General features: G+C 53.2%; 1 protein-coding gene across 1 annotated transcript in view; it reads right to left on the bottom strand.

The window, feature by feature from the left end:
• The window catches only part of LOC146587783 (uncharacterized), a 17593-nt gene extending 6601 nt beyond the window's left edge, over positions 1–10992 (bottom strand). Inside the window, exons 1-6 of the mRNA XM_085318990.1 lie at positions 10675–10992; positions 9629–9755; positions 7949–8236; positions 6618–6836; positions 5921–6034; positions 3614–4623 (exon numbers count right to left, since the gene is read on the bottom strand). Coding sequence (XP_085175116.1) covers positions 3614–4623; positions 5921–6034; positions 6618–6836; positions 7949–8236; positions 9629–9755; positions 10675–10941 — 2025 coding nt within the window. The 5' untranslated portion in view covers positions 10942–10992. The remainder of the gene's footprint in view (positions 1–3613; positions 4624–5920; positions 6035–6617; positions 6837–7948; positions 8237–9628; positions 9756–10674) is intronic.
• Positions 10993–11990: the final 998 nt, after the last annotated feature.

Raw genomic sequence — 11990 nt, 5'->3', positions numbered from 1 at the left:
GAGCCGGTGCAGCGCCGCGCTGCACGCCGGGAACGTGCCGCGCTGCACGCCGGGAGCGCCCCGCGGCCCCGCCCACCGCCGCGGGCTGCCCGTAGCCAACATGTCCGCGGCCCCGCCCACCGCCGCGGGCTGCCCGTAGCCAACATGTCCGCCGCCAGTTTCCGCCGAAGCAGGGCGCCGCCATCTTGACTGAGGGCGCCGACGGCGGCTTCCGCCATGCTGGCTACGGGCAACCCAGCCAGGTCTCCCGCTGGGATCGGGAAGCATCGCTGCCTGCTCCCTGCCCCGGGCAGCGATTTCTCCCTGCTGCCTCGGCCCYGCAAACCGGAGCACCCCCGGCCTTGTCGCTCTGCCCCTGGACGATGGCTCCTCCGTGCCGGGACCCCAGCCGCCTGCTCCGACCGCCCAAGCGCCACGCAGCCCTCCCGACGCTCGCGCGCTCATCTTCTGCGCGGCAGCAGAGCGAAGCCCCGGCTCGCGCTCCTGCTCTGCCTCGGGGTGCCCGGCCCTTCCGCCCGCTGCGCCGCTCACCCCTGTTCCAGCCGCCTTCTCCGCGGCAGAAACGGCTCCGGCCTCATCTACGCTCCTCGCGAGTGCCGCGGTTGTGTCACGAGCACCTCCAACGCACAGGCAGCTCCTCCAGCTCGCGCAGGAAGAGGCTTTCCCCGAGCCTGGACCATTCTGCATCTACGCATCGGCTCGGAAGAACAGCAGTAGCTCCTCAAATGCCCTTCAGATCCCACCCCGGGCTAACGAAAGGGTCAGTCTGATAGCAGGGCTCTGGTCTTGGAGGTTTCCGTTTTGGCTTGTAGACAAAAGCAGCTGTTGGTGGTTGCTGGCATGCAGTCTGATCAGCACAGGTCCCAGGGGAAGTCATGGTGCACCTGGGGTAGCTAAGCAACTCCCACCTCCTGCTCTGAACTCTCCCGTAATTAATCGGGATGATTTATATGATAAGCGGTGTTGATACACACATGGTGAGCGCCCCAAGGTCACTACAAACATCCTCATCTCCAAGGAGCGGCGCACAGCTGGAGCACAGGCACTGCAACACCACAGTGATCTATGTACGAAAAGTCAGCGGGGATGGTCTTTGGAGACCAGAGCTCCTAACATTATCCCAGGCTCAGAAGGGCATGTTTCAGTGACATGACAACTGTGAAATACAGCCTATGTTTATCAAAGGCACCCCCATGTATGCAATCAGAGCTATGTGCATACAAATGCTGCAGAAGGAAAACCAAGAAAAACAGGAAAATGTACAGACAAATACTTTATTAATTCCATAGCCTGAGAGAAGGATCTGGGACCTCACACCAAATGCTGGTCCCAGTCACAACAACATACAAAGGCCCTGGGCTGGGCAATCAGCCCGAGGGAGAGGCCAGCTCCTCCACGAGACCCAGCACCGGGCTCAGAGGCCCAGCTCTGCCCACAGGCAATACCACTGTCCCAGCTCACTCATCCCACACAAGCCACAGGCATCAGTGGCTCTACCATCCAGCAATAACCAGCTCAGTCACTCAAACTCATGCAGCTGTGCCTGTGCCGGCTGGGGGAACCCAGGCCAGAGAGCGAGCTTGCCCCCCAGCCCCACTATCGCAGCACAGACCATAAGGCATCAACCACCTCTGTATCTCACAGGGCTCTGCAGCATGGGCTGACCTGTCTGGCCACCGTCACCCCTTCATGGCTATAATACAGTCTAGGCACACTCTGCATTGCAATCTCAAGGGGCAGGAAACAGGAGCAAGGAAACGGCCCAGAGGAGTGCTGGGACATCCCGTGCACCCGAAAGGAGCTCTGAGGAGGAAACCCTCAGTGTCTCCATCTCCGACACCGCCTCGGAGGGGAGTGGCAGCACTGCCCCTCCAGGCTAGCAAGGAGGTGGCTGGGCACTGCTGGGTGTAGTTCACTGAGCACTAACGAGTTACACCACGACACAGCAGGAACGACATTATCTCAGTGCCCAAAGCACCTTGCCAGCAGCAGCCCCATCTGCAGTCAATTAGACCCTGCAAATGGCCAGGGAAAGTGAAAGATATTCTGAGCAAACCAGCTCATGCCCCCTGGCCTGGGAGGGGCAGAGAGTTGGCCATTTCAAACAATTACATCAAACACAATTTAATGGGAAAACAGAAAACTAAACTCAGGAGTCATAAAAGCTTCTCATTTTGCCATGCACAGCGATGCCACCAGGATAGGCTTGTTTTCTCTATGCATGTGCTTCATATTTCCTACTAGTGCACACACCTGCAGGGCTCTGGCTGTGGACATGAACAGTTGAAAGGACTCTTGGGGATGCCTGAGCCACATCAGCTAACCTGGCCTGGCTTTCACCAATTTCTGGGCTGCCTGCGGGCAGATCTTGCTCCAGGACATCTGAGGTAGCTAGCACAACTAGTCTTTCACAGGATCAGTTACTGATGGATTCTGCACATGGCTACGCTGGATGTGGAGACCACTTTCAAYGCGGAGACTGGGGCTTCCCTTTGCAGCACAGCAGAGGGGATGAGCCCAGTGTCATCAGCCTGCGCCAGGACCTGGCTGATACACTGGAGGTGGAGGAAGGGTCTTCACATGGCCTGCTGCAGCAGTGCAGAAGTGCTAGGGTAATCCTACCTGTTACATATTTCCAAAGGGACTCTTCTACTATGCCTGTTGCTAAYCCTAGGGGTGTTAACCCTGTTATGTATTTCAAGTTGTTGAAGGGTTGACTCTTTGAAGGAAGTAATGCTGCTGGGGCCTTGGAAGCRCTCGCAGAATCTTTGCAAACAGGAAATATTGCAGTTTGATTCATTCTATTTATGTTCCATTGTGGGCTGTTGTATCAAATGTCAAGCTCACCTATGCAAACAGATACTCTCAAACTGATCTAGCATTTAGCATTCAGATTCTGTCACTGGGCTGGGTTATCAGACAAGCATGGCTAGAACAGGATGGAGCCTCAGAGATGCCAGGCTAACAGGGTGAACTGTTGCTTCTGCCAAAGTGCCCCTGAGATGACAATACAGACTTTAGTCTGCAGTAAAGAAACTTTAGCAGTGAAATGAGCTCCTCAGGAATCCAACTGGGCTTACTGTCAGGCTGATTTGTCTTCTTCACTGTGCAATTTTATTTCCAAATCCAAGGGATCAGCTCCAACATCATGTAACGGGTGAGCTCAATTCCTGTTTGCAATTCCTCTTGCAAGGGCTGCAGAAGAGATATTTGATAATCTAGGAAGGTCAGTGTAGGTTAATTTCTTGCATCAGCCAGCAGACACAAGAGTCTGAGGAATGGTAAAGCATTATGTATCACTAGAAGTGTCTGTAATTTGCTCTCTTTGATGGTATCCAAGCTTTGATTCACTCTGTAATTCAAGAAAACTCCCCAGATCCAGACTACAGATGGCTTACAACCCCAGTGCCCCATCTTGTCCAAAATCTTTCTCAACGCTCACACTGTTTCTCTCTAGGGACACAAGCATTTTGGATCTCTCCTATAGTCATTTATCAGTCATGCCCAAAACYACAGCCCTATTTCCTAGTCTTACAACAGGCTGGATTGCTCTCCCACCAAAGTGGTGGATTTGGCAGTGCCTATCTGAAAGTACAGGATTTGCAGGACTGACCAAGAGAGCATCAGCTTCGGTTGCAGTGGGTGCAGGACTAACATCACTCTTCGATGCATGATTCAGTGAGCAAGGAACATCCTCTTCTTTGGGTACCCCTGGGGCTTCCCTTTGCTGGGGCTGCTTGGGCACAGGCAGGACAGCCTTGGACTGGGCTGTCTTGGGCTGTTGGACCATATCCAGGGCTTTCTGTTGGACCATCTCCTCCAGGGCTTTCTGGCGGTCGTGTATTTTCTGGTGGCGTGAAAGGTGYGTTCTGCGGGTGAAGGATTTCTTGCAGTCACTGCAGTGATATGGTCGGTCACGGGCATGGGTCTGCAGGTGTCTCCGAAGGGAAAACGGGCACGAGAGACTCTTCCGGCAAACATTGCACTTCAGCAGAGACTTGTCATGTGTCCTGCGTCTGTGGTTTTGGGAGAAATGCGTGCTGGGCAGGCTCCTTGCATCCGGTTCATTCTTTGCCTGGCCCAGCCAGGACTCCCCAGTGCGCGCCCTGTGATCCAGACTGTAGGCGCCTCCATAGAGAGCCCCGCAGAACTTCTTCCTCGGCCCGATCCTCAGCTCCGGATGGACGTTCCCCCAGACCTTGGCCCCAAAAGCCCTGCCTTCTGTGTGGATGCTCTGGTGCAGGTCCAGATGGCTTTTGTCTGCAAAGCTGATCTCGCACACYGTGCATTCATAGGGCCCATCTTTGGCATGGCTCCTCTGGTGGATGATGAGGTTGATTTTCAGACGGAATCGCTTCCCACACTCTGTGCAGGGGTGCGACCACTCCCGCACATAGCCCCGCCGACAGGTTCCCATCAGCAGGCTGCTAGCTGCACAYCTGTTTGGCTTCTTCTTGCTCTTGGCCTTGGTCTCCTCCTTTTTTGGGCATTTCTGGATTTCTAGGTCAGGAGAGGGTGTGGAAACCTCTTGCAATGCCTCRGGCGCTTCCTTCTTCACTTCCACATTCTCCAGAGGAGAAGTCCCATCACAGGCTGTTTCATTTTCCAGTGAAAAGCCCTCCTCTGCAATGGAATGACAAGACAGGTATTAGCCATTCATGCTCTTAGGGTGATCTCAGGTTATGGTTGAGTCCCAAAGCACCATGCAGGTTTTTAGCAATAAGGGAGTTACCAGGAAATCTGAGAACAGAGTTGGAAAGAGCACAGAGTCCTGCCCGCACGCAGTAAGTAACCCAGCGTGGTCTCAGCTGCAGCAAATCTGGAGTTCCCAGGAAGCACCAAGACTGTGGTCTGCTGCAGTGCAATTACGGCAGGTTGCACAAAGCGATCCACCTCTAACACCATGGCACCAGTGACTGCCACAAAATGTAGCAGGAAAAAAAAGATCACTGAGGAGCTAGTCTGCAGCACTTCCAGGCTCTTCACCTCTGTCAAACCTGTGACTATCACTAGATGCCAGATGTTAAAGGCACAGAAACTCTAATGAGGGCTGTGCAACCCAGACTTGCAGTGAACTCTCCACAGTCCCCCCTGCAGCCAGGTAATTTAGTCTGCACAAGCCCTGCCCAGAACCAGTCCTATTTATCACCATGCCCAGAAATAAACTCGGAAGTCCCTGAAGGAGGAACATGCACTGCACATTAGCTTGACAAAGCTTCAGCAGCAGAACGGAGGGTCTCTGCAGGCCGCTGTCCCCCCCCATTCCTATATCCTCTACCTCCTCCGCTCCTGCAACAGAGAAGAAGGCCTTATCACAGGAAGCATTRGGCAATGTGACCTTGAGGTCAGGCAGCCAGTTCTACCGTAAYGCAGTGAAGCTGGGAGGAAGGACGCATGCTACTGCTGTAAACTTCCTTCTCCCTCCTCTCTATTCTGCTCCACTGCCGAGGCTTTCCAGTTCCAGCCAGATCTGGGATCCAGGACTACTCTCTGCTGCCCGCTCTCCTCTTACCCAGACCGGCTTGGATGCTACCCTCCCTTCACACTGCTACGCTGTTTAGCACAGTTCTCCCCCAGTTTCTGACAGAAGGATCCTGACCGCCCTGTTGTTCTTGCCGCAGGCAGGGCTGAAACACCCCACCCAACACTAGCCCTCTTCCTTACTAGGTAATAAAGGAGGGGTCTGAAAACAACCTGGGTTGCCATAGCCATGCAACACTGCCCTTCTCAGAAATCCCTGCATGTCTCCAGCTCCCTGTTTCTGCACRCACCACTAAGTGCAATCCATGAACCCTGCTGCCCAGAGCCCCAGCACTTTCCTCTCTATCCCCATTTCAAGCACACTGGAGAGCTGGGAGACACTATAAAACAGCTGCTCCCTGCCTGCAGGGCACCCTGTCTCCCAGGTACAGTTACTCACTGGCACTGAACTCAACTGGGTCCTCTTCCACCTCTGTCTCTGGCTGATTCTCCCTGCTCAACTCCTCTTCTTGTGCACTCAGGGACATGACATTCATCACCAAGATAGGGAGTTCTGTTCGCAGAGAAGAGAATAGCAATTTTAAACATTCACAGAGAGCTTGGAGAGCTTCTCATATCTTCCTGCTCTGGTATGATCCTCGCTAGGGATATATTGAGAATACAATGAAGAGCCACAGAAAGCTGCAGCTCGTGAAGCAATGACATGCTCTAGGTGACCCTGCTTGAGCAGGGAGGTTGGACTACATGATCTCTAGAGGTCCCTTTCAACCTTACCGATTCTGTGATTATGTGCTCTGAAGGAAAACGTGTAAGGTGTTAGCAGAAATTGAAGTGAGCCACGCAAAGGTCCAAAAGCAGAAAGACGTCTGAAAGGAAAGGCACCAAGGTGCCACACGCTGTCACTTCTTCAGAGCAACCTCATCCCTCCTATTGTGTTCAGGTCCTTGAATCCTTTCTACTTTCCCCAGTAACACCTCAGTGCTGCTTGCTCCCCAACCCAGGACTTCTGCCTTGCCCTATMTAAGCACAGAGGCTTGCCATGCCCTCTCCCACAGACATTGCTAGGAGATCTCCCACGAAAACTGGAACAGGAACAGCCCAGGGAAGCACGTCCTCCTRGCACCCATGTAACTCACCTGTGTCAGCTTCCATAGGGGTTTCATCTTCCAATTCCTTTTCCTTCTGGTTTGTCTCTTCTGGTGGCTGTGGGGGATTCTGACTGTCTTGGATACACGTCTGTGGGGGTTCTTGACCATCTTGGGTACATGTCTGTGGGGGCTCCTCACTGTCTTTGGTGCAGAGCTCTTCATCCCTCTCCATGCAGGACAGGATGTCAGGCTTGGATACAGCGTAGTCTGCTCATAGGACAGGAGAGCCGTGAACAGCATATTTTGTTAGGAACTGGCTAGATCTTTATTCTATCAAAATTTTGAATGTTTTAAAGCAATTTTTCTTTCCCTAGCCCCACAGCTAGCAGACAATACAGACACAGATATCTGTGCTGTAACAGGCAAAATGGTGAAGTTGATTTTGTTGCCCTTGCAGCAGGATTCACACACAAGAACAGCTGTAGCTGAAGTACAGAGAAAATCTAAATAATGAAATGTGACTTGAAGTCTCAAAGGAGATGAAGAAGCTTTGTCTTTATGCACTATCTTTTTCCTCTCTTTCCTGTATCATCTGACAAACATYCCCCCAGATACAGACTTGACATAAACCATTCCCTGGTAACACTCCTCAAAGGACAAGGCTTGCCTTGCTCTCTGCCCTGCCTGCCAGTGGTCAACCAACCTTTCTTGAAGCTTCTTAGCCCTCCAGCTCCTCACTCCAGCCTGAAAGAGCTTTCAAACACAGCTCTTCCTGTTAGTGTCATCTTTTCTTGGCTCTATCAAGGTCTCTTTGTGGTTTTCTAATGTTTCCTTCTTTCCTTGCCCACCCTTCTCACTATGACAATTCATTCGTCCAACTCTTCTATGCCAAGTCACAAAGCTCTCTGACCTGCTTCTGCTCTCCATAGCCCTTACAGAGCTCCCTCGGCCTCCTCTTCCCATTGCTGCAGGAGGCTGAGGTTCTTCACTTTCCACCATGTCTCCTCGCAGCACAAAAGCAAGCAGGAGTGTCTACGGAGGCACTAGGGCTGATGCATGCAATCAGGTAAAAGACTTCAGAATTGCACAGAAACAGCTGTAAGGGACCACAGGAGGTCCACCCCACAGCTCCAAACTCCATCCCAGCCCATCCTAACACTTTTTGTCTATTTTTCTCTGTGAGATTCATCTGCYCAAATATTAACGTTCCTCTTGGAGGCAAGATCCCTATGCATTCCATGGAGGTCTAGTCAATACAGCCAAGAGAGACTCAGAGAGGTTCATTTCTCTCCAGTACAACACTGCTGGAAGATCTCCAGAGAAACCTGGGACAGGAACAGCCCAAGGAAGTACATCCTCATGGAACCTATGCAACTCACCTGTGTCAGCTTCCATGGGGACTTCATCTTCTCCCAGYGCATCCTCCTCCCAGTCTGTCTCTTCCGGTGGCTGTGGCAGCTCCTGACCATCTTGGATACACATCTGTGGGGCCTCCTGACCGTCTTGGATACATGTCTGTGAGGGCTCCTGACTGTCCTGGACACACATCTGTGGGGGTTCCTGACTGTCCTGGACACATGTCTGTGGGGGCTCCTCAGTATCTTTGGTGCAGAGCTCTTCATCCCTCTCCATGCGGGACAGGATGTCAGGCTTGGACACAGCGTAGTCTGCTCATGGGACAGGAGAGCCRTGAACAGCATATTTTGTTAGGAACTGGCTAGATCTTTATTCTATCAAAATTTTGAATGTTTTAAAGCAATCTTTCTTTCCCTAGCCGCAGGGCTAGTAGGAATACAGACACAGATATCTGTGCTGTAACAGGCAAAATGGTGGTGTTGATTTTGTTGCCCTTGCAGCAGGATTCACACACAAGAACAGCTGTAGCTCAAGCATGGAAAAAATCTGAATAATGGAATGTGACTTGAAGTTTCAAAAGAGAAGGAGAGGATTTGTTTTTATCTAAACCTCCCTCTCCTGCCCCCAGCACCATTTCAACTTCAGTAATGACTTAAAGAACAATTCTTTTCCACTATCATTAGCAGATGAATTTAGGTCTGGAGTAGAGATGGAGAAATTCCTGCTTTGCAGAGGTGTCTATGTCTGATGGACCATCAGAGGAACAAGCTTTTTTTCTGTTTCTACAAAATATCATTGTGAAAGGGGAAGCCTTATCTCCAGTAACTGTACAAACTAGCACATTATTAGTAGTGCCTATGAAACAATTTTTGATAGGGAATATTTTGTAGCCCAAATCATCCAAGAACATGTCAGATTTCCTTATGAGGACCAAACATGAACAAGCCAGTTCTTTACCAAGGCACACAGGAATATCTCTTACAGAATCACAGTATYGTTGAGATGGGAAGGCACCGCTGGAGGTTGTCTAGTTCAACCCCCCTGCTCAAAGCAGCAGCAGGTAGTACAGGTTGCCTAGGACTGTATCTAGTCAAGTTTTGAATAGCTCCAAGGACGCAGACTCCACAGCCTCTCTGCCCAACCTGTTCCAACATTAAAATGCCCTTACAGTGTAAAAGTGTTTTCATGTGTTCAGAAGGCATTTCCTGCATTTCAGTATGTGCCTGTTACCTCTTRTTCCGTCACTGGATACCACAAAGAATCTGACCCCATCTTCTGTACACTCTCCCATCAGATATTTATAAACATTGATAGGATCCCTGTTACTCCAAATCAGGGCTAAATATACAGAAAACCAGAACAAGATCATGATGGTTCCTTCATTCTGCAATCTACTTAAGTAATCATTAGGAATAGCATCTGTTCTGAATATTGTTTGTAATAGATATTTTTTATATCATTGTTATTGTTAATTTCTATGAATATCCCTTATATAGATTGTTCACTGCTTGTGAGTAGGAAGGGAAAATAAGTTGTAGTGGGAAAATAAGTGAGTTGGATTGCCCGGGAAAGGTTCTGCCAGTTACCGACTTCCAGTCCCACATGCCAGACCAGCAGACAGACAGTGGGAAACAGTTCAGCCTGCACTGAAGAGAGGCTCATACAGAGGCGTAAACCCGGGTAAATCAGAGTTCGTGCCTTACCCAAGGAGATCAGGGTCTCATAGTTCCCCCTCATCACAGCCCTATACAGATCCTTCTGCCAGCTGTCCAGTCTCTCCCACTCCTGCTCATTGAAGTACACGGAAATGTCATCAAATGTGACTGGCACCTGGAATCACAAGTGTTATGTGCTCAGATTCTGCTGCAGTTACAATTAAATGGAAACTGCATGTGCACAGTGAATGTTTGGCTTTGGTCACAGGAGGCTCAGGACAGAGAGCAAAGCATAGCTTGGCTGATCAGGGCTTGTAAATGGTAAGTTTTGTAAGATTCAGAGATGCTTGCCCCACTAAGCCCACTTTTAAGATTGCTCTGGCATTGCCCAGCCACCTCCAAAGCCACTCAGCCCTGCGGGTACTGGCCTTCCAGGCACCAGCAGTTCAAAGCCGGCAGCTGGCCCCTGCCCACTCGCAGAGCTCAGAATTACTAGGAGGCCTGGAGGCCTCTAAGTGGGATTTGCAACAAAGCCTGGTCCCACTGGCACAGCACTGGGGCAGCCCCTCAGAGTGTGGGGCACAGATGTGTGCACGGACCAAGGGAGAGTCACCACAAATGTGGCACATCGCTATATAYGCTAGACATTTCTGGTTACTCTCTCCCCTTTCCTTCTTGAATTCTGCATTCAGGAAAACTAGGCTGAGACATCTAATCGTAGCAGAAATTTTGTTCTCAGCATCCTGAGAACAGAGAGCGGCCTCCGCTGGTGTGAAACACACCCTCTCTGGTCCAGCTCCCTGKGTAGGAGCCCACTCATCTGTTTCTCCCTGCCATAGGGACCCCACATGCCCTGGCGGCTGGTCTCCCACCCACTCACATGCAGGCAGTGCAGCCCCAGGGCCCGTTACTGCCATTCGCACGGCGTGGAGCAGCATGAGCCAGAGCGCTGGGGGGGGGCAATCCACAAGTGCGAGGCTCCCCCCTTCCTGCACCACCACAGCCCCACTGACCCGCAGTCCTGCTTGAGGCTTTAACCACGGCGCAAGGGGCTCAAGGACCTGGCTGCCGCTGGTGCCAGCCTGGATTCTCACCTTGGGGACTTCGCCTCGGGTGCCCGGCGGCAGCCGCAGAAGCCAGAAGTTCCTGTTCTTCAGCAGGTTCTCCACATTGTCCAGGCGCTGCTGGAGCTGGCCGTAGCCCTGGAGGAGGGTGCCCAGYGCGGCCACGTGGCTGCCCAGCTCCCCAACTAGGTTCTCGCAGGCCAGGAGCCTCCGCTCAGCCCTCTCCGTCCTGCTCCGCAGCTCCTGCAGCTGCTGCGTGTGGGCTTCGGCCTGCCCTGCGGCAGCCCGCGGCCCCATGGCCTGCACCGGCACGCGCTCGCTGCTGCCTGAGTCCCACGCCAAGAGCTGGGAGGGAAGCGAGAGATGAAGGAAAGGGTGAGATCCCACTCCTGCTCCTGATCCTGTGGGGCCTGGCACACCCCTGCAGGGACTGSCATCCCCAAGGGGACCACCCCCAAACCCCACAGCTACCCCTGGGCCCTGGCACCCCCAGGGCAACCCCTCAACATCCTCTCCTAGGGACCAGCAGCTGCCAAATATTGGCAGCTCCAAGGGGTTCCCCTCATGAGGATCCCATCCCATGCCCACATCCACCCCAGGGACTGGCACCTCCTGAAGTCAACCTCAGATCCCCCACCACCCTGGACTGGTACCCCCCAAAGGGTGCCCCCCTCACGATCTCGGACTGACCCCCTAAGAGGACCTCCTCCCAGCCACTACCCCATGGGGACTGGAACTCCCCAAGGGGACCCTCCAGCCCAACATTCCCTGGGGACCAGCACCCCCAAAGGACCTCTTCCCAACCCCACATCCCCACAGGACTGGCACCCCCAAAAGGGGCCCTCCAGCCCCACATTCCCCAGCRTCAGCACCTCCAAGGGCTCCCCTTGCAGCCCCACAACCCCTGGCCTGGCACCACCCAAGGCAATGCTCCCAGCCTTGCATCCCCCCAGCCCCATACTCCCCCCACCCCAAAGGGGGACCAGCACCCCCAAGGTGACCCCTGCAGCCCCACATTCCCCCAGGTCCCGCACCCTCAAGCTGAGCCCCTTGCAGCCCCACATACCCTGGGACAAGCCCCACAAGGGGATTCCCCAGCCCCACATCCCCCCCCAAGACCCCAGGATGGGACCCTCCCCCCAACCCAATATCCTCCGGGACCAGTACCCCAAGGGGCACCTCCAACCCCCCTAAACCCCTAAGGGGGCCTAGGCCCCACATTCCCGCACCCAGCCCTCCAAGGGGACCCCAGGCCCCACATTCCCCCCTCAGCCCACCAAGGGGACCCTCCAGACCCCCCATATCCCCCACCAGGGGACCCTCCAGACCCCACAGCCCCCCACCCC

The sequence above is a fragment of the Rhea americana genome, unplaced genomic scaffold (genome assembly GCF_003343005.1).
Source record: "Rhea americana isolate MKP2758 unplaced genomic scaffold, rheAme1 scaffold_567, whole genome shotgun sequence".
In the NCBI taxonomy this organism is placed as follows: Eukaryota; Metazoa; Chordata; class Aves; order Rheiformes; family Rheidae; genus Rhea; species Rhea americana.
Note: the sequence above shows the minus strand (reverse complement) of the source record. Positions and strands in the feature narration are given on the sequence as shown.